Below are 22601 nucleotides of genomic sequence, written 5' to 3' on the forward strand. Positions count from 1 at the left end.
AACAACTTTATTTAAAAGCAGTACAATATATGTAATTTTACTGTAAACAAGCTTTTGGAAATACATAGTATGAATATGGTACAATATTTCATACATAAGTATGAAAATATAAACCTTATTGTTAACTATGAAAATATATACACATTTAACAGTTTAACAAGTTAATATATCTACTTTTACAGTAACATTGTTTAAACCAAAAATTGTAAAAAAAAAAAAAAGTTTTGGTAACACTTTGGTATGGGGAACACATTCACTATTAACTATGACTTTTGCCTCAATAAACTCTTAATTTACTGCTTATTAATAGTTAGTAAGGTAGTTGTTGTAGCATTTAAGTTTAGGTATGGGGTAGGATTAAAGGATGTAGAATATGGTCATGCAGAATAAGGCATTAATATGTGCTTTATAAGTACTAATAAACAGCCAATATGCAAGCTAATAACAAGGCTCTTTGACGCATACGATCACAGCGGTGTGATTAGAACGTTCAGTGCATCACATGATCGACTGCTAAATTTAAATTTGGCTGGCGCTGAGCCAGAGACAGGCGCTTTCAGCGCTTGAGATATATGACAACTATTCAGTGTTTTCAACCACATCAGGTTTATTTTAGGTTTCAGACATTTAAATACAAATAAGTACTAGCAAAATAATACGTTTACAGTTTGTACAATACACCGTGATGTCTATGGAAGCGGCAATAACAATCCATTCAAATATAAATTGACAAGGTTTTTAATTCATATCCGATACACGTTGTGTAAATAACTATAAAGTTTACTCTATTCTTCTCCCACATCACTGGCCACTTACTTTCATGTATTTCAGGAGAAGTGGATGAATTGACGTGTTGTAAATCCGACAGATCCGATTCTTTGAACTGCGGTGCAAACTAACATGGCGGCGCCCATCACGCATTATAGATCAGCTAACATGATCATTATAAAGTTTGTTCAACAACAAAACACATTCACTTCCATGTATTTGAGAATCAGAATTTCAGGTAGTTGATGACCTAGCCAACAATTTTGTGAATATTTTTTAATATAAAAGGAAAAACTAAATAAAAGCGATACATCTGCAATACAGCGCTATTGTGGCAGCGGTGTGTCACGTGACAAGCATGACGTGTCGCCTTGGAAACATTACTTTAATAAAATAATAACACCCATGGCAATAATACTTTTGTTAGTAATGTTTTCTTTTAAATTTATGCTTGCTGGAAACAATGTTCAGATTAAAATATTTTGCAAATATCAAGATTTTAGTCACTGTCAATCTTTACATCAATGCAAAACCAGCATATATAAATTAAGAGAACTATTCATCAACATGCAAGGTCATTATGATTAATATAAAAAAAGGGTGCGACCAACTGAGAAAGTTAGTTGCACCAGTGCGACCAGTGGGAAGAATGAGTCTAGAGCCCTGTAATAAGCAACTAGTTAAAAGTGAGTCTTGTTTCCCATACTAAAGTGTTACCAAAGTTTTTTATAATTTCCAGGGGAAAAAAGTGACAAGTCCCTGAGTGATTCATCACATTTGATAATATTTAATTTAAATAGCTTTGTGTCTGATTTTCATTACAAGTTATGCCTGTTACAGTGTTTTATATTACAATTTGTTTAGTTATTATTATTATTATTATGCATTTTGTGGCAACCACAGTATTTAACAGTATATATTTTTTACAACTAAAATAATAAATATTTTAAAGAATATAGATAAACATATTTTAAGATATAAGTAAAACAATAATACATTTTCAGCAGCTATGGTTGCCAGAAATTCATCATAAAAAATGCGGTGAGTAGAGTATATATTTAGAATACATAAATATTAAAAGAGCCAATGGTACATACAGATGGCTTCGAATCACGTATACATACACACACAATGTCATTTTCACCTTTATTCTCGTGATTTAAAAACATGGGCAGCAACAGCCCCATCCACCACTAGAGACTTGAAAGACAGCTGAATAGCAATCCATTCCCTGAGCTCATTTTCATATTCATTTAGTCACCACCGTCTCTCTGTAGGCCATCTACATATCTCGTCCTGAGACGGCAGAGAGGCGGAATCAGAATTCACAGCACCCATCAGTTCAGGAGGCACATCTTGATCTAACACAATGGCTGCACTGTGCCGCATGTCTCCTATCGGTGCCTTTATCTCTCAGCGGAGCGGCAGGAGACTTCCTGTTCCCCTGCCTGAAGTGCTATCGACTTATAGAGCTGCGCTGGAGTTTGTTCTGTAGATTAGGTGGGTGATTACAGCAGAGAGCCACTGGATCCCTGTAAAACTATGGCCGGTTCAAATTTATTGCCATGCAATCATATCCAAACATACAAGGCACAAGGATCAAAAAAAAGGGGGAAAACAAAGTGGATTGCCTCCACTTTTTGGACAAAGGGTGCTTGTGTCTAAATGATTTTCTGCAAATGCTGTGTAGTTGTGTTGTGAGTGGAGAGGGGTGCTAATCCAAAAAAGTGTTTTCCTTGTCCTATTGGTACTTTGCCAGTGTGTCTGAAAAGCCACGTTTACACAGTATGTTTCAGATCGACGCGGGAAGCTACGGCTGACTTTTCTAAATAGCTGGCATGTTCAAAGATTAAAATATCTCAATTATGGACAGAATTACTGAACAAATGCATATTCTAATTAGCCCTGTTTATCTTCCAACAAGCAGTTCCTCTCTCTCTCTCGCTCTCTCTGGCTCAGACGAGTCCACCCGAAGCATCCTTATCTCCACACACATACATGCTCAGCCCCACGCGGCAGACAACGGATGGCCTCCTTTATATGAGAAAAACATTTACATAAACAGCAACCACTGCCCCTGCCAAGTTTAAGGACGCAAGTGTACAGATTATTACCGGTGTCTTCTTCATTCATGACCCTGGAGTCATTTGCCTGCTCTGTACCATGAGACATTCGTGAGTAGGCGGACACAATAGTCACATGCAAGACAAATGTTTACTATGCCTTAAAACACGGCTTCATGTATCCTAGGAGGTACTTCAAGGAACAAATCATCCAAAAAGTATTTACTCGCTCTCATGTTGTTTCTATGAGAAGACATTTTTAATGTGCTGGTTACTCTTTTCCATGCAATTGCAATGAATGGGGAACCAATGACACAAAAGTATAAATTATTATTAAAGTCATCCATGTCATGCTTTATATTTCTAGTCTTCTGAAGCCATCTGACAGTTTTGTAAAATGTAAGAATGTTAAGTTATAAACTGATCTTGCCTTAAAATGACCTGTTAACCATTTCGCGTTTGAGAACGGTGTACCTTTAACTTCTTTCTTATGATTTTTTTTTTGTTTGTTTAATGAATCCAGCCCCTGATCACTTCAATTAGTGAATGAATGAATCAGAACTGATTCACTGAAAAGATCTTAATCAAAAGGATGGTTTGTTAACATATTGGACATTGTTTCTTCTCACATGAACATGCCAAATTAGATGTTAAAGGATTAGTTCACTTCAGGATTAAAATTTCCTGATAATTTACTCCAAGATGTTCATGTGTTTCTTTCTTCAGTCGAAAAGAAATTAAGGTTTTTGAGAAAAACATTCAATATTTTTCCCCATAAAGTGGACTTCCAAATTGCAGTTTCAGTGCAGCTTCAAAGGGCTGTAGACAATCCCAGATGAGGAATAAGGGTCTTATCTAGCGAAACGATTGGTCATTTTCTAAAAAAAAAAAAAAAAAAAATTACATTTATATACTTTTTAACCACAAATGCTCGTCTTGCACTGTTGTGCGATCCGCCACGCATTACGTTGAAAGGTCATGCTTGACGTAGGCGGAAGTACCGCGGTAGGGCGAAAAACTTTTTTCTAATTATTTCTAAAACTAATTTTCTCCAACTTCAAAATTGTCCAATATCTTTTTTTACCTTTTTTTTTTGTAAAGAGCGTTTGGCTTAATCTTTGCACGTTTGCTTTGTAGACACTGGATCAGTACTTACCTACGTGACCTTTCCAACGCAGAGAAGTGCAAGAAGAGCATTTGTGGTTAAAAAGTATATAAATTTTTTTTAGAAAATGACCGATCGCTAGATAAGACCCTTATTCCTCATCTAGGATCGAGTAAAGTGATTTGAATCTGAACTGAAACTGCAATTTGGACCTTCCACCCAGTGAACCTGACTGAAGTTCACTATATGGACAAAAATCCTGGAATGTTTTCCTCAAAATTCTTTTCAACTGAATAAAGAAAGACATGAACATCTTGGATGACATGGGGGTGAGTAAATTATCAGGAAATTTTTATTCAGAAGTGAACTAATCCTTTAAGACTTAATTTTTACTTAAATTTTAGTCTTTTCCACATATAAAGTGTCATATGGCTTCCAAAGACTTGGAATGTATTGAATATATGTAATATTGTATGTAATACTTTTATGGTCATTTTATTATCAAATTTTTTTATCATTCAAAATTTTAATTTTGAAGCTTGAATATTCCAGTCCATAATTATTGTAACTTGTAAGAAAAAGAGTGGCCAGTACATTATCCAAAATTTCTTCTTTTGTGAAATAAAGATGAAATGATGTCTCACAGGTTTTGAACAATATGAAGGTGAGTAAATTATGACAGAATTTTCAGATTTTGCTTTGTTAAACCTACAAAACACAAATTAGAACTAAAAATATCAGAGCTGTCAGTGGATAAAAATAGATGACTAATGTCATCATTTTCTTCAGTTCTTTTGCTAGGAAAGAGACTCTTTCATGGAACACAATATCTCTATAAACTTTTTTGAACAGAAACTCACTTTTCTGGCTTGATGGCAAAGAACAGAAGACAAAAAAGGTTACAAAACACTGCCTGAAACTACCCAAAGCTAATGATGGTGAAACAAATGTGCAGATGTCAATATAAACACACATTTTACATGCTTTTTTTTTTTTTAAAAAGTATAAGCCAATAATGAATATGAATACAGCTGCCATAATGATCAGATCTGATTATTATACCAGGAGCTGCTTGACATAGTGTTGCAAGAGCAACCAGCAAAGCAACAATTTCTGGCCAAGTCTTGGAAGGCCATGGCTTTTTTTGATGTCACCGAAGAAGGCGACTCATACCTGGCAATTGCCTCTCAAGTGAACCATGCACCTCCAGAAAATGGCCATTTATCAGAAACAAATGAGATGTCATAGGTCAGAACAGCACCCAGGCCTTGCATCCTCCACAGGCTTGCTATTTGTCACACCAAATGAGCAAAACAACAGGCTCTGCAGAGAACACTGCGAGGACAGCCTCTCCAATTAGTCAACTGATACACCACTGCTGCTATCGCCATCAGCGAGCCAGTAGGCAGCAAATGGTTTCCTTTTAAAACTTCGCCGTCGTCACGTACAGAGCTGGGATTTAATTGACGCTCGACTGAAAACATACCAGCTACATACAAGCATATTTGGCATCTGATCACTTTTGGCCTACTCTGCCAAAAGTGTGCTGAATTACTTACCTAAACAATGAAATAAGTCACCAGAACAGAGAAGCTTAAAATATTCATTAATGACTGTAATTTTTAAAATAACAACTGCAAAATAAATTTAAGCATAGCCACCACATTTCAGGAAAACTCTGACACATCATGTAGAGGCTAATTTGGATTATAATTATCCGGAAAAACCGTGCTCCACAAATTGGCACTGTTATTTCAAAAGTCCTTGGAAGTGAAACAAATGAAATAGTGGGAGAGAATGAGGCGTGGATGAAATAAGCCAAGTCACTGATGCAGTGTTGAGGGAAGCTTTTATTCTCCACAAATCTCAAGATTTCATTGTTTCTCATGTTCTAAGAATTTCAAGGATTTTTCAGTCTATGAAGGTGATTTGACTTCCACAGTTAAATGCCACGTTAATAAACGTGACTATGAAAGCCTGTGGGAATTGTGTTGATATTTTTTATTAAATTAGTGGGTGGAAAAAAAAAAAAAAAAAAAAAAGTCTTTAAAAAAAACACACAGTGAGTTGCAGCCCTGCATCTGCCTCATGATCACAATTGAAAAAAATTCAAAGAAAGAATGCTTTATTGTTTTGTTTTTCAATTGGCTCAGAGTAACATTAATGTAGAATAGCATGCAGAACTGCTATTTGCATTTAACTCTAAGAAAGTAGTTTAAATTAATCACATATTTGTGAATGCCACCTATAACAATTTGTATTAAAAAAATAAATAAATAAATAAATAAATAAATAAAAAAGGTAAATGTTAAAGGGTTAGTTCACCCAAAAATGAAAATTCTGTCATTAATTACTCACCCTCATGTCGTTCCACACCCGTAATACGTTCATCTTCGGAACACAAATTAAGATATTTTTGATGAAATCCGATGACTCAGTGAGGCCTGCATTGCCTGCAATGTCACTGAACCTCTCAAGATCCAGAAAGGTACTAAAGACATATTTAAAAAAGTTCATGTGACTACAGTGGTTCGATTTGAAACCGAGAGCTGAGAGAGCTGAGAGAGCTGAGCTGAGCTGTTCTACCTTAATATTATAAAGCAACAGGAATACTTTTTGTGAGTCAAAATAAAAAAAAATTTTTAAAAAATGACTTAATGATATCTAGTGACGGCAGATTTCAAAACACTGCTTCATGAAGCTTCGAGGCTTTACGAATCATTTGTTTCAAATCAGTGGTTCGGATAGCATAAACGAACCCTCGTTTACTGAAATCAAGTGACTTTGGTGCTCCGAACCACTGATTCGAAACAAAAGATTCATAAAGCTTCGAAGCTTCATGAAGCAGTGTTTTGAAATCGCCTATCACTAGATATTGTTGAAAAGTCGTTATTTTGTGTTTTTGGTGCACAAAAAGTATTCCCGTCACTTTATAACATTAAGGTAGAACCACTGTAGTCACATGAACTGTTTTAAATATGTCTTTAGTACCTTTCTGAATCTTGAGAGGTTCAGTGACCTTGCTGGCAATAGAGGCCTCCCGGAGCCATCGGATTTCATCAAAAATATCTTAATTTGTGTTCTGAAGATGAACGAAGGTCTTACGGGTGTGGAATGACATGAGGGTGAGTAATTAATTACATTATTTTCATTTTTGGGTGAACTAACCCTTTAAATGATAGACAGACAGACAGGTAGATGGACTGGAGTAATGGCTGCTGAAAATTCAGCTGTGTCATTACAGAAATAAATTACATTTTAAAACATATTCAAATAGAAAACAGTTCTTTACTGCACAACCCAGCTTTACAACAAATGAAGAAATAAATATGAAAGCAAAACTGGCTTTGTGCTTAATGAAAGTTGAGCTTGTCCTTCACGATAGTGTCCTAAGCTTCATGCGATCCACAGCCAGGCAGACGTCTGCAGACAGTGAACACAGTTAACAATGTGGGGAGCTGTTCTTGGCACTGCGCAGCCATGACACTTTGCCCACGCACTCTCTCGCACACATGCTGTCCGCTCATTTCGCGCTGGTGGGGGAGGATACCTCTGGTTTGAATGTCAAAGAGTCAATGTATACAAACAAGTCTGGAAAATTGATGATGCTTGTGTATGCATGTGGTCCGTAAAGAATATTAATATTCCCTGTGCCCATTCTATGTATTTTCAAATGGGAGTCTGCTGGACTTTGAAGGTGGGGAGAGGAGGGGCGGAAACCGCTGTCTGTAAACTCGAGCTGTAGATGACATTATTAATCTCAATTTAGGAACTCTGTGAATGCGCACTGAGCTGCGACAAGAGGAAGCAATACAGTAGCAGAGCTCCTCCCAGCGGGGTGTTCCCAGTTTAGAGTACATATAGCCTGCGCGTCCCCAGCGACGCATCAGCGTGACAGAAGTCCGTCGGCGGTGACCTTTCATACAGATAGCCAAAACGTTAGCTGTCAGATGCTCGCCATTACACCCCAAAATTATCCTGGAGCAAAAAATTGATTTTTGTTTTACAGCAGCCAGGCAGTTTATGGAGGGCGATTAAGAGCCGTTTTCCTCGCCTAGAAGTGGATTCCCTACGCTGGGGCCTGGGGTCTGGCAAAATGGCTGTAAGAGGATGTCTAGCATCTGCAATGTTTGCTAAATCGAAGCAAGGCCGATAGTCGGCAGATCTTTAAGGACTAGAAAGTCTTTTTCAGTAATAATAAGGCATGCAATGACAGCTGCCACCGTTCCACTTATTGAGTAAGTGCGAGCCGAGTCGCATAGGAGAGCAGCCCACCATGATGGGAAAGATGTCACCGAGTAAGGAAGATGCAATTAAAGGCTCACCTGAGAGAAAATGCGTGGCGGTGTCTCGACGGGCTGTTATGAAGCCTCACGTGCTGTGTATTAGAGATAAAAAGGTTCATCAAAAATTCTCTCTGAAAAGGCAGGAACAGTCGCCGTGAGGATTAGAAATCCCTTGTTATGATATTCATTAACATAATAAAATAAACAAATGAAATCTGTGGGGCATTAAAATTATAATCCACATCAATGGCTTTTCTGAGCATTTTTCCCCCTCACAGAGAAGACCATACAGCATAAAACGATGACAAGTGCCACAAATGTACCATAAAACCTGATCTACAGCCATGTGGATGCCAAAAGAACAGTCTGTACCACGAGTTGGATGCAAACGGAGAGGTCTAGCTTTGCGTTTCACATCCATCTCTTGATCAGTCACCTTTGCGAATCCCATTTTCATCCATAGATGTCGGGATTATCTTCACTATCTCCCTGACACAGTTTGTTTCTGTTTACACTGCCATGTGGCGTTTTATGTGCTGTTGTATTGTGCATATTGATATTTCACACCAACACAGTCCTCTGAGTTGTCACAGGTTGCATAACATTCATTCTGGCTGATACACTGCCAATTCTGTTCTGGCACAAGCTCTCGTCGCCCATGGCAAAATAAACATCAAAACCTCACCGTGCACGCCAAACCCAAAGAGATTCGGGAGCGACCTCCGCGGCTCAACGTGGATGAGGATGAAGCCAAAGAAGCAGATTTAGAATACATCACAAAACCTCTGATGAAAAAGAATCTCATCTCAAAGGGTTTTACCAGCAATCCACACTGGGGTTGGAGGAACACGCCGTGTTTCAGGCGCAAAATAAAGTTAAGGAGAAGATTGCAAAAAATAAAACATGATAAAAATAACTCAGAACATGTGACCAGGAGCACTAGAGGAAAACCTGATTCATGTCAAACTGCTGGATAATAATCCACACAGCACAATTTCAACAGATGGGATGATGTCTAGTGGGACCTTAAATGTAAGGCTTCATGGAGAAATGGCTGAGCACATTAGAGTTAATATCCACCTGATATCATCTGTGATCTCCAAGTACCAGCTGAAAGCTCCAACATGACGGATAACGCCAACATCTGGTCTCAAAGTGCTCAGACATACATGCTACTGTAGCCGTCTGTGAGCCAATTGGATGAGCCAATCACAACAAGCAACAACAGCTTGAACCCTTCAAGACAAGTCTCTCACCCCAATGTCAATCAAAGCAGCAAAAATGCCAAGCAATTCCAGCCTCGCTGGTGCTTTTTAAACAGAAAATGTATGTTGTCTTAAGGAACGGCATCTGCATAATACCCCATAATCCTGTGAATCCTGCAAACGTCTGTCTGACAGCAACATAGACAGAGCCCGCAGGAGAGGTTTAATCAAAGGTCAGGACAGAATCTTAACACCGTTTACCAGCATGGCCCAATCCCTCATTTGGTGTGGTGCCAAATCCCAACTCCAAGGGGAAATGTGATTTCAAATGACTTATTGTACAGTGCATGCTGATGAGAAACTAATGTCATTAAGAGAATATGCAAAAGCAATTGTTCGATGCACTTTTAATGGAAAGGAACATTTTCATCTCTGTTTTGACAGCAAACAAAGGCACACCAACAGTTTATGACCATTTATCCCAGTGCAAATGGAGGGAAAGGAGTGATTTGCCTTCACAAGCGAACTATATATTCAGGCTGTCATAGCAATACTGATGACAGACAGATGAAGTGTTTGTTTTGAACTCAGGAAAATGCAGCTTTACACAGACCGTATATTACAAAATAAACTTTGCTTATTGCTTGTGCTAGTCACCCTACACACAGCCGCCCTCCTTTTCTTCAGGCTAACCCCTAAACTGGTTTTCTTCCAATTCAAAATAACTGCTTAACATAAAGATTCTTCTGTTTTACAGCTTTCACTTAAAAAGATTGAGGACAACAGGCAATTTTCACTCCAGCCACCACCCCCTGCATCGGAATGAAGACGAACGGTACGGGCAAAGCACAAACATCTGGAAATCCTGAAGAGATAGTGGCACTTTTACAAGATTAAATAGACCACATTTAATAACATTTTACTGGGGAAGACTAATGTTTCCTTGCAAGCGCATTAGCATTTTGATAACCAGCTGAAGACTTTTCTTCCATTTGCGATAAGGAGAGAATGCAAGGCCGCATAGACAGCGTGAAATAATTGGCACACAGCATGTGAAAAGTCAGCATTTAAAAAGGAGAGGGGGTAGAAATAAGGAAATAATAAAAAGGAGGAGGAAAAAAAAAACATTTTCAGGTAGATGAGAACCGAGGGAGTGCTGATTCTAGAGTTCAGAGAAGGTTCTCTACAGCTCAGGGTGATTTCACAATTTGAGCAGTCCTCTATGTTGAATAAGTGGAGTCTGAACTAATTATGTAAAAAACTGTAAAAAAGCATGCCTCAGCACTATGCCCAGAGTTAGCCTGACGTATTGCACTGTACTTCCACTGAATACAAAAAGCTTGAGAGCCTCTACCTCGTGAGATCTCCCTGATGTCTAAAATAAGAGGTAGAGTAGCCTCAATCCGTAATCACGCTTCCCAAAAAAGCCTTCAGATTGTGTTACGGTGTAAACGAAAAGAAAAAGTAAAGCAATGACTCATCTGACCTATGAGTAAGGCTTGGTGTACCACACCACGGTAAAGCCTCTGGCGGATTTAAGACACATGAGCGTGCAGCCGTGCCACAGGGTGTTGGTGACTGGTCTGACAAAACCATGCTGTGTGAAATCACTTTGAATTATCACTGTGATCATCACCAGCAGGCCCCAACCTCAGAGCACCTAAGGACAAAACGCCCAACATTCAGCTATGAGCTCTTGATGTCCATTAAGACTGACGTGACAAGTAACCCTTCCTCAAATACAAAAGCCTAAACGAACACACAGAGCCAATTAAATCATATACAAACAAACACAAATTAAAGGAGATGTTAAGCACGCCGCTAATGCCCGTCAGCGAATGTCATGTACACGGAAACTGAAGGTCAATGCGGTGGCGTGTTTTTCTTCACTTAACTGCACCTGAGCTACTGACCTGCTAAGCCGCATTTCTCATCTGTACACTGTAACACGTCAAACATACAAATTTTGCTAGTGATGAAAGCATTTATCGATGACTCATGGTGTCAGGAAAGATCCGGTCACCCCACAGGATCTAACTGATATAACTTTAAAGCTGATATAACTTTAAATGGGAGCTTTATTTGGTGCCTAATTAAAAAAAAATCTATGTCAAGTTATGTCAGTTTTATTAGTATAGCACTTTTCACAGCATGATTTCAAAGCTGCTTTACAGAAAATCATGATGTTGTTTATTTAACATTGTGATTTTATTAAAGTGTTAGTTCACCCAAAAATGAAAATTCTGTCATTAATTACTCACCCTCACGTTGTTTCACACCCGTAAGACCTTCGTTCATCTTCATAACACAAATTAAGATATTTTTGATAAAATCCGATGGCTCAGTGAGGCCTCTATTGCCAGCAAGATAATTAACACTTTCAGATGCCTAGAAAGGTATTAAAAACATATTTAAAAAGTTCATGTGACTACAGTGGTTCTACCGTAATATTATAAAGCGAAAATAATACTTTTTGAGTGCCAAAGAAACAAAATAATGACTTTTCAACAATATTTAGTGATGGACGATTTCAAAACACTGCTTCATGAAGCTTCGAAGCTTTACGAATCTTTTGTTTCGAATCAGTGGTTCAGTTCGCGTGTCAAACCGCCAAACTGCTGAAATCACGTGACTTTGGCGCTCCGAACGACATGAGGGTGAGTAATAAATGACATTATTTTCATTTTTGGGTGAACTAACCCTTTAAATGTCTTAATATATTCACACCTTATAGTCATTTAGCAGATTAGAGCTGGTTGATAATATTGTTTACATTTTGCAACAACAAATCAAGCAGTTGAAAATTGCTATATGGTCCATATCCCTTTATATACTGTATGTAATGAGGTTATGTTGGGTATTCTTAAATATCAAACTTTTTTTCACAGAGCTGTGCAATAATATAGAATACATTTTGCGACAATATAAAAAATTAAATATATGTTGTCTTAACTACGTCAATTTGACAATTAATATCTTTCAAAATGTGTCACATATCATATAACCAAAGCTATATATATATATATATATATATATATATTTATTTATTTATTTTTTTTTTTTTTTTTTTTCTTTCAGTAAGCTTGCAAGCTAGCCTACTATCTTGGCATACCATCACTATCTGATTACCTTACTAGCTTAGGATTTCACTAGCCAATTAACCTAGCAGAAACTAACGAGGGCTGGGTCCGAAAACTGGAAAATGCTGCCTTCGGAGGACACATTTCAATGTAGGAAGGCATCAAGGCACGTCCGAATCCAATGTTAGCTTCAATTCCTGTTTCCTGAGATACCTTCATTCCATTCTGTGACAGTTGAGCTTGAAAAATAAAGATGGCATCCGAAAGTTGGTCAGTTTGTGTGTAAATGTACGTTTTTGACCAACATTTTCCACTTCTGATGTCATTTCTAGCGAGAAATTACAACTGTAGTAATTAAATATTTGTTTAGTTCTCTAAATGTAGATCATTAAACTGTTACGCTGCCACAAAAGTCTGTCTGAAATCAGTTTCGTGAGGTGCCTTCATGCACAAACGCTCCCTTACAAGTCATTGCCTGATAAGGCAGCGAGGAAACAAGTCAGCTGCCTTGGTTTTCGGATGCAGCCAGTGTCTGAAAAATCGGGCCTCCTTTAAGACCCCAAGCAATCTGGCTCAAAAGAACTTTTAATGAGTACTCTCTCTTTAGTGCCTGATTACAATTCCTACAAAATCACATTACGATATATCGTTTGAAATACTAATGACCATTAATGTCTGTTTTAGTCAGCTTACATACTAGCATAGCATATGGACACCAAATTAATCTGAAAGCTTAATTTATACACAACGCATTTGCACTTACACTACATGTAGTTACAATGTTTAATGTTTAAAACTAAAACTGAAATGTAATTTAAAAATGTTAAATATTTCAGTTATAAAATGAAGAATGTAATTAGGGCCGGGTATCGTTTTATTTAGATTTATTCAGTCTTTATGCAAAACATTCTGTTGCAGCTGAATACCATAAACAAAAATAAGCAGCCTAAAGAACATCTAATAAACTAGACTAAACTAATATACATTTCAAACATTATTATAGACAAGTGTACAGCCAGTAATACAATAAAAACAAAATAAGCAAATTAGCAATAGCAGCACAAATAAATACAACTGAACAAAGTTCGGAAATTGAAATCAAATGTAAAATACTGCATAATTTTATTTGTACCATTTCTACCAAGAGTACTACAAAAGGATAACCAGAAAGGGTATTTTAATTATGTAGAAGAAGAGACTGTCATAATGTGATATATTTTTTTAAACAGGCATTACAAATGGTCCAAAGGGGATAGAATTCTGCAGAGGAGATATAATCTTGTACAACACTGGACAAATTCCACTTAGGTCTAATTAAATCACTGTTTTGTTTGTCCATCTATGATTTCGTTTAACACTGATTAAAACAAGCACCTTTGAAAGGTGTCACCACATCTTCATCCCTTTATCCTCTCTTAATGGTTTGGCGATATAGGGATAGAGATTTAACTCTGCCCACCGTGAACATAATTTCAATTACATTAAAAATGTCAACACAAATAACTGTGCCAGCATGAGATCTACAACTGCGATACTATGTGCTGGGGGTGCTTTCTTAAGAGGATGATGCAGGTGCTAAATGCTAATGGTTTTGAGCGCTACAATCCACGGCCAATTAAGATTTGTGAACGCGTGTTTATCAACGCAAACAGAGTCGGGATTAAAAACAGATTATCCTGAAATCCATTGCCACAAGGGCCAACATACACCATTACATTCCAATAAACTGGTTTCTTCTCCAGGCCAATAAGCATCTCCCTCCCCGAGGCTATTAACCAGCTATTCTGTCAGTCTTCTTCATTCACAGACCATCTACAAGCAGCAGTATCGATTGCACTGGAAACCCTTAATAACCCAGGACAACAAACAACCAACATGGATACTTTCTTCTTGAAACTGCAGTTACAGTTCGCCCTCTGGGATTACACAATAAATCACTTGCTTATCGCCCAGCACTAGGCTTCTTGTTTGGTACATCACATTAATGAGATTCATCACATGTCTGTGTTTTTAAATCTCCATCATGCACTGCTAGAAAAGACCAGATTCGAACAACAATGTCTAGACCGCATTCTCGAACAGACTGCTTTAAAAAAACCTTTATTGTACGATAGAGAAGGTTAAATAGTTTTGTGTGGAAGTCAATGACAAACGTCATTGTCGATGTAAAACTTATCTGTCATGTTCTCTCTGGAAATTACTGAGAGCATAAAGAATAAAAATGTGACAAAAGTATCAAAATTAAAAGGTCAATTAATATTTTTCATGTATGAGCTTCCCCCTTTGCAGGATTAACCCATAGCTTTTCTCCCCATAACATGCTATTGTTTCATATAATCTTCCACTTTTCTCCACAGCCCATATAAATTTAGCATTGTGAAACAGCCTACAACCTCAAATGACTGGTATCGAATAGGTTCAATAAATTGGATGGGCAAGCCAGTTACAGAGTTATGTTGATGCAAATATTTAAAAATATATTATATATATATATTTATTAAAAAAAAATATATTTTTAAAATTAATAGTCACAATAAACATAATACAATTTGAAAGGAACAACTCAAAAGGTCTTAGTCTGCAAAGAATGAAAAACAAGTGTCATTATCTACATTCACAACACAACCAAACACAGCATTTGAGACATAAGGTATTGCTTCTTCAGGAGATTTTAAAATTAAGGACTAATACTCCATTACGATATCACAGTCTGATGGAAATAAAAAGAATGAAAAGAAAATATTTAAGAAAAATTGGCAGGTAAAAGAGCTTTATAAATAAGACAAAATAATACAAATCATTTCCTTCAGAGTAGTTATCATTATTTCAATACCGTCTGAACCAAAAGAGCCAAGTGTCCTGATTGGGAAGGTAAGAATTTGACTGACAGCATTTAATCAGGCCTTATAATTTGCACTGCTCTGCCATGTCCTCCCTTTAAGTATGTTCCTCTGCTAGCTGCTTTATAACTGCCTGACATTACAAGTCAAAGTAGACTATATTTGAAGGAAATGGATCTTGAAATTTGAGCCCTTTCTGGTATGTCCGTTTTATTCAGTAACCAAATTCCTTCGCCAGAATGTCACAAAGCTATATGTTTCTATATGCTGTGCAGCAGACATACAGTTATTACTTTGTGATATAAATGTAGAAAATAAATTGAAAAAAAAAAAAAAAAAATGAATGCTGCCAATCAGAACCTTTTTTTCCCCCCGTTCAAAACATTGAGAGTGTTAGCTTCAGAGTTTTTCAGGAAAGCGTTTAAAAGTTCATCTATTAATGCCAAATTCATTTGGTGTGGAAAATAACACCATAAATCATCTGAGGCATGGAGAAACCATACAGAGCGTTTTGACATATTGTTGTGCCATGGATCTTGGCACATTTTCTTCCATTTGTTGGCACTGTGTCATAGCCATAGTGATTCAGTCTCCATTTGTTGTAAAAAGAAAAACATCGGCATTGTGTAGGACCATCTACGGGCTCAGCTGTTGTTTTCTGTGCATAATATTCCTCTGTGGGAAACCACGATTTTAACCATTGACTCCAGAATGAAAATTGGTCTTTTGCCATATACTAAGCAGGGTGCAGGGAGCACTCCTTTATTGCAGCTGGCCATTAAGCATTACAATTACGAGTCAAAATTGTAGGTTCTTGTGCTCTTTTGCCTATATGGCTAACAAACGAAAACAGCAGATTCTTAATTACATTATTACACTATTAGTGTTAGTTAAACACAAAATACACCCTCTGTCACAATGAAATGCTGTGTATTGAGTCTGGTTTCAGGTGATTTAAGACATTATAACTCGTGTCATATATATATATATAACAGAGCTTTGTGTTGTTAACAGTTAGATGTGGCTCGTTTAAATAAATGCAGGACAAACACAGATCAAGAGTGCATTCCACTGTCACTGTACAACTCAACATAGTGCAAGACAATGCACTATTTTAGAGTCAAAACAATGTCTATTATGTCTTAAAGGTTTTAAATGTGACATGTCTCTGACCATGCATTAGTGACAGAATGGAATTAGTCAGACTCCACTCGAGTGAAAGTGTCTCTGCTGTTAACCTGGGAAAGGTTAAGACCTCTTCTCCAGGCTGCTTCAAATAAACCAGAGCCTGATTAAACTGGAAGTTACAATCGCTCTCGTAAAACAGAACCCAGGGTCTGTGTGTCCACAAATACCTGTGTAAATCACACCCGCCATCATAACTTAGCAGAAGTAACTGTAATGATGAAAAATGCTGTATTATATGAAATAATAATTATAATGACATTTCAAATTTTAAAAACAACAAAACACACCACACATGGCTACTACAATACTTACACTACATACTACTAGATTGTATAAGGGGACGCAGGGTACATTTCTCAAGCTTTTTATGAAATGAGGTCTACATAAAAGAAGTTGAGTGCTCAAAACAGACAGTTTGTGACTAACGTCCACGAAAGACTACTCTATCCCCACAGCATGAGGCAGTGAGAAAGCAGTCATCATTCTGACTCCAAGTGACAACCTAAAAGGTGTTATTGTTTGTCTCATCTTCTTTGTAACACTATTTCATATTTCAACCTACAGTACGTTTGTAATGCAGTTTTCTTCCTGACTCCCACTGTCAAGTACAGATGCATTTATTGATCTCAGTGTGAGAAGATGCACAATAACCTGAACTTTCCAGTAGCAGGTGAACCAGCAAAGTCCTTGGAAATAACTAACGCTGTAACATTTAAATCCTATTAATCTCAAGCCTGTTTAATCAAGCAGGTAACTTTGTGATCGTTAAGATGAGGTTTAGGTATCTCGCAAAGTCCTTTAGAAATGGTACGAGTGTACTGGCATCGACCATTAAAGACAGAGCATGAGATATGGACCATTCCTTAACTCAAGAGATCTCGGAGAGCATGCCTGAACCCAAAACACATGCCATGCAGAAAGCACCGGTCTCTCTCAAGTCCCTCAGAAATGTCCCTCAACGCCACAAACCTCAGGCGTGCATCAAGATGCAAGAATACAAGCCAAGCTATTGAGATGTCACCACTAACCTTTGATGTTGCAATAAGGCTCAAGCGAGAGTCGAAAGAGAAGAAAAACGTGTCGGCTGAAGGTTTAACGGCGGCGCACTGAAAACATCCCACGATTTCGCGTTCAAATTCCTCCTCTAACCAACGCGCTCATTTTCCTTTCTCCCCACCTCTCATGTGTCTTACCTGAAGGGCATCTCCCACGACTGCAATTAGCTGCCAAGATTTCATTGTGGTCGGGCAGCGAAAACGCAAAGGAAAAGTGCCTCCTGTTTTCTCAGTGGAGGTAAACCGATTGCGCGCGGAGAGAGGCAGAACGGGCAACGGAGAGCGCGCGAGTGATAGTCAGTGGACCGTATCCACGTGGTGCCATGTAAATGACTGCATCTGTCACTCCACGCGCCTGTGCCAGTCATCCTTGTGATCCTTCACAAGTTCACACCATTGAGCCTGACTTTGGCTCAGGGGTTTAGTGTAAACAACTCGAAAGTGATGCACGGAATCCTACAGCTTTTCTGCACCACAAGTCGATCTAGTTAAGTGGCAAATGCTGAGCTATGCATTCGGGCTTAAAGTTCTGTTCTGTTCAGTTACCTGTTTCTTTTACAACCTACATATATAAATGCATTCAGTTCATCTTAAATAAGATCCGTACTGTATTTATGATATGTCATATGTTCAGAGACCATGAATTCTTGATTAGAAACAAGCGACGGAAGTGAAATAACTGTCATACATGACCACCACCCCCTACAGCAGATGCTGTATTAAAAAAAAAAAAAAAAAAATCAAATCAAATCATCTGATAAAACAGGGCTTTTATAGGCGTATTTGCCAGTTGTGTGCTTGTATTTATTTATCTACTTGAAATAAAAGCTTAAACTTAAAATAAATAGTTAAAAAAAAAATCACTATAAAAGATAAAAAATATTTTATTATCATTTATTATATTATAATAATATATTATAAATTATAGAATTTTATTTGTTTAAAAAAATGATAATTTATATAAGTTTTTTTTAATTAAATTTGATTATCAAAATGCATGTATACAATTTAAAACGCCTAACTGCTGTTACAACCCAAAAAGTGTGATTTAACAACAGCACTCTTTGTACTTGACATTAAAGCTGCAGTCGGTAACTTTTTTTGGTTAATAATTATCCGAAATCAATTTTTGAGCAAGTACATAACCAGCCAGTGTTCAAAACGATCTCCTTACCTTAGCCCGATTCACAATGGTAAGCTTGTAATAATGTTTTTATAATTCGGGTGGTACTGGTAGGTTTCCGCGGAAAATTCAAGCATGCAGCCGTTCGTCTTTGCGTCATTACGTCACGTCTGTTTACATAAAGAACAAGTCCCAGCTAGTATGCTAAATCACATGTGAGTATGGCGGATCATTTATAGCCTTTTCTCACAGCAGCTGCAATAATTAAACTTATCATAAACTTATCACTTATCAAGGTCCAAATGACAATCATCAGTGACAACTGGAGATTCACCCGTAGTCAAAAGCAAAAGACTTCGGACTGCAGAGTGGCTACAGAAATTGAAATCTACAGTAACGCTAATATACACTAAATGCACATAGTCATGCAATGCTGATGTTGTTAACATTAACAATTTGAGAACAAAGTATAACAATAACAATAATTTGCACGGTTTGACGTGATCCGAGCTAAGCGATCGTTAGATTTAATCACTATTGGCAGCGCGATTTATTGTAGGCTAATGCTTTTTTCTCAGTTGGACAGAACAAAAGTGGCAGACATGTTACTTACTTCTTCAGATGACATTTTCCAGTGAAAATTCTTATTTTGGTCATACTTCCAAGATGTAGAATCTGTGATTCCGGAGTACAGTATCCCCGACTATACTGTAACCTGTTTATACTATACTGTTTATACTGTAAACCCCGACTAAGCCTGGTTTCTCCCAAGGTTTTTTCTCCATTTTAACACCAATTTGCCACTTGTCTGCCACCTGATGTCACCTGATGGAGTTTGGGTTCCTTGCCGCTGTCGCCTCTGGCTTGCTTAGTTGGGGACACTTGACTTGACATTTTGATATTCAACAGTGCTTTTGATCTGCCTGCATTGACACTATTCTTTAAGAGCTGCTGTGCAGTCAAACAATGTACCAGTTATCAATGTAAAGCTGCTTTGACACAATCTACATTGTAAAAAGCGCTATATAAATAAAGGTGACTTGACTTGACTATCCACACCGATGTGGTGAATGACAGCAAACATTAGATTCATCCGTGCCGATACACAGCCCACGTAAAAATGATAATTCCGCAAATAACTGCAATTGCAGGTTTCAAACAAAGATGGCGACAAAGAGGCAAAACTTACGGACTGCAGCTTTAATTTACACAGTCCATGGACAGTTGTGGAATTTTGTTATTATTAGTATTATTATATTTCCATTACAATGGCGCCGGTCTCCACTTCATTTTGAGCGAAACTGGGTAAAAACAACAAACCCACTTGCGCATCCGTATCTGTATCATTATCTCCTTAGCCATCCTTTTTATCCTCTTACAGATCTGACAGATATATATTGCTGTCGGATAGCACGTGAATTCCCCCAATCGTTAACCCCACCGTATTAAGTAGGCCGCTCTAACTGCACCCTGCCTTTGATATGAAATGCAATCACAGTAGTCAATCTCATGCCTCTTAGCAGTCACTGCTGATAAGTTTAGCACGAGGCCTCTTTCGGACTTACCCCATCCCTGGCATGAGGTCGAGAACTTGAAAGGCATTAGTCGACTGCAAGGTCCTTGGCAACTGTGACATCTGACAACCCTATGACAAGAAAATATCTCCCTTTTTTTTCCTGGTGAGCAGCAGGAGGCTAGTGTAGATCAGTGTGATAGCAGTCACCGCTGCAAAATCCCGGTGACAGTCTACATAAATTGGGTTAGCAGCAGCCCCCACAGAGCTGCATCAGGCAGGGAGACTAAAGGACTTGTCATAGGTGACCTCTATGTAACTACATCCCTGCTGCTTTGAAGTGCCGTGAGACATGATGTTTAATATGTATTCCATCCTGCCCTGACATTCCAATTTCTTAGTGCTTCACAATGTTTATTAAAGTGTTTTTATGCATGCAGCTTTTTTATCATTTCATCATCAGCAGCGTCATTTGAACATGTTTCCCCCCCAAGTTTCAAAATTATTAACTAATAGCCCTGGGATGTTTATTAGCTGACAGCCGTCCTTCAAGCAAAACATGTCGTGTTTGGGGAGCCTAGCATTAAAAATCATTTTTTAGACCTCCAGTGAAATGGCAGTTGACTAAAATAAACTGTAACACCAGACTTTAATCCTTTTCATCTAAGAGACACCACAGAGCCCCACTTTTTTTTTCTTTCTTGGTGCCGTTCCTCAAGCCGTGACGCTATTCCCTCATGCATTAAATACCCAACACATTACAAAATAGGCCACCTTGTAGGGCCCTGCGTGTTAACACACAGCATCCCACTTTAGGTGCAAATGAGAGCAAGGGGACAGGAAGAGGACAGAGGCTAGAGAGATGGACAGTTCCGTACAGTGGATTAGAGATTCCTCCTTGGCAACATTTATGGTTATTTATGAGCCTCCAACACAATATCGGTAATGGGTTACCGTTCATCCAGGTCTCCCGGGCGCACCCCTATACGTTTACACAAATTAAAATTGGCAACATGCCATGTGTTTCCAAAGCGTCTCTTGCTTCCAACCAGGTCGCTAATGGGATTATTCAGTTCTCCTTTTTACGAGCACAAACAGTGTTGGAATCATCTGCGTGGTGTAGATTTGTTCCCTTATTTCCACTTTCTTGTCTTATTTAATTTGATTTCTGACTGATTTGTCCCGTGCTGTGATTGACAGATGCCGGTACATGGTTATCACAGGCTTAGTATTTCACGGAAGGCACGCAGGCGAGTTAGCCGCACATATACTGTAGCGCGTCAAGGACGACTCTTACGATAAGCTGATAGAATCTGGGCCGTAGGTAGCAGAAGCAGCGGCAGTGTCTATAAATTGCCATTATTGAATATGCTGTTCTTCATGCCCATGCGATAAGAGTGCATTAAATGAGAGGGGTGCACAATGCCAGGGAGAACTGAAAGGAGACATTTCGATTTCATTTTCATCTGTTTAATTTGTTCCTATTACACGCAACAGCTCTACCTTTGTGCTCGGGCCTCCGAATCGGTTAAGTAATAATTGTAACGTTGACACGTTGAGCGATGACAAGGCAAAGCGGTCGAGGAGATTGTTGGTCACGTACAGTATATCCAGGAATAAGCTAAGAGGATTTTTCTCTCTCTCTGCCGCTCCTGGCAGGGGGCCTGCCTCATCTCTTCATTGTCTGTGTGGCTGTTTGAATCTGCACAAATTATTTATCCGCCATTCCCGTAATTACCTCCTCCCTCTTTAAATAAGAGACACCGCTTGATCGCCAAATTGCCTGATGGTGACAATAACTCGTATTTGTCGGAAAAGTTCAAGGGCTGTGGCTTTCCATTGTGCAATAAAAAAAAGAAGTCAATAGAGAGATTAGCGTGCACTGAGAAACTCAATATATATTCAAATATGAACAGCAATGCAATTCGGAGTTAGCCTTCTAGACTATTATCTTAGGATAATCTCATCAGATTCTGTTTATTGCTTTCATTTATTACTCTGCCGTCCTTCCCAATTTAGCCCGCACTGTTTCATCATCTTATTTACTTAGAACAACTTTGAAGCACTTAACAGTTGCTTTCCCCAGGAGAGGCGGTCAGGGCCTCGACGCCCCAAGCTGCTCCCTACCTCGGAGCCTAATTGAGGGAGATGGGTAATGGAAGTGACTTCTCTGCCTTGTGAGAGAGAAAATTCCATCTCGCTACTAATCCACGCCAAACTCTCAAGTTCAAAACCGTGTGACTCACCGGCGGAGCCCCAGCAAGAATTAAGATCGCAATCTATGGCAGATGAATGCTTATCTAATTGAGCTGATACTTTATGATTTAAATTAATGAGGCGAGAGGCGCCGTGACAGAAGCGTGGCGTTGTTGCTT

The 22601-nt window shown here is 38.3% G+C and overlaps 1 protein-coding gene across 3 annotated transcripts in view; it reads right to left on the reverse strand.

Moving 5' to 3' along the window:
• rbfox1 (RNA binding fox-1 homolog 1) overlaps nucleotides 1-18006 on the reverse strand; it is a 285471-nt gene extending 267465 nt beyond the window's left edge. The window contains exon 1 of one of the 3 annotated variants that reach the window (XM_051886614.1): nucleotides 17729-18006. In XM_051886614.1, the coding sequence (XP_051742574.1) occupies nucleotides 17729-17773 (45 nt within the window). In that variant the 5' untranslated portion in view covers nucleotides 17774-18006. Of the gene's footprint in view, nucleotides 1-17563 lie in introns of all 3 variants that reach the window. The other 2 variants (XM_051886615.1, XM_051886618.1) reach the window with 2 other exon arrangements.
• Between the last annotated feature and the right edge of the window lie 4595 nt (nucleotides 18007-22601).

Source organism: Ctenopharyngodon idella, chromosome 3, assembly GCF_019924925.1.
Source record: "Ctenopharyngodon idella isolate HZGC_01 chromosome 3, HZGC01, whole genome shotgun sequence".
NCBI lineage: Eukaryota > Metazoa > Chordata > Actinopteri > Cypriniformes > Xenocyprididae > Ctenopharyngodon > Ctenopharyngodon idella.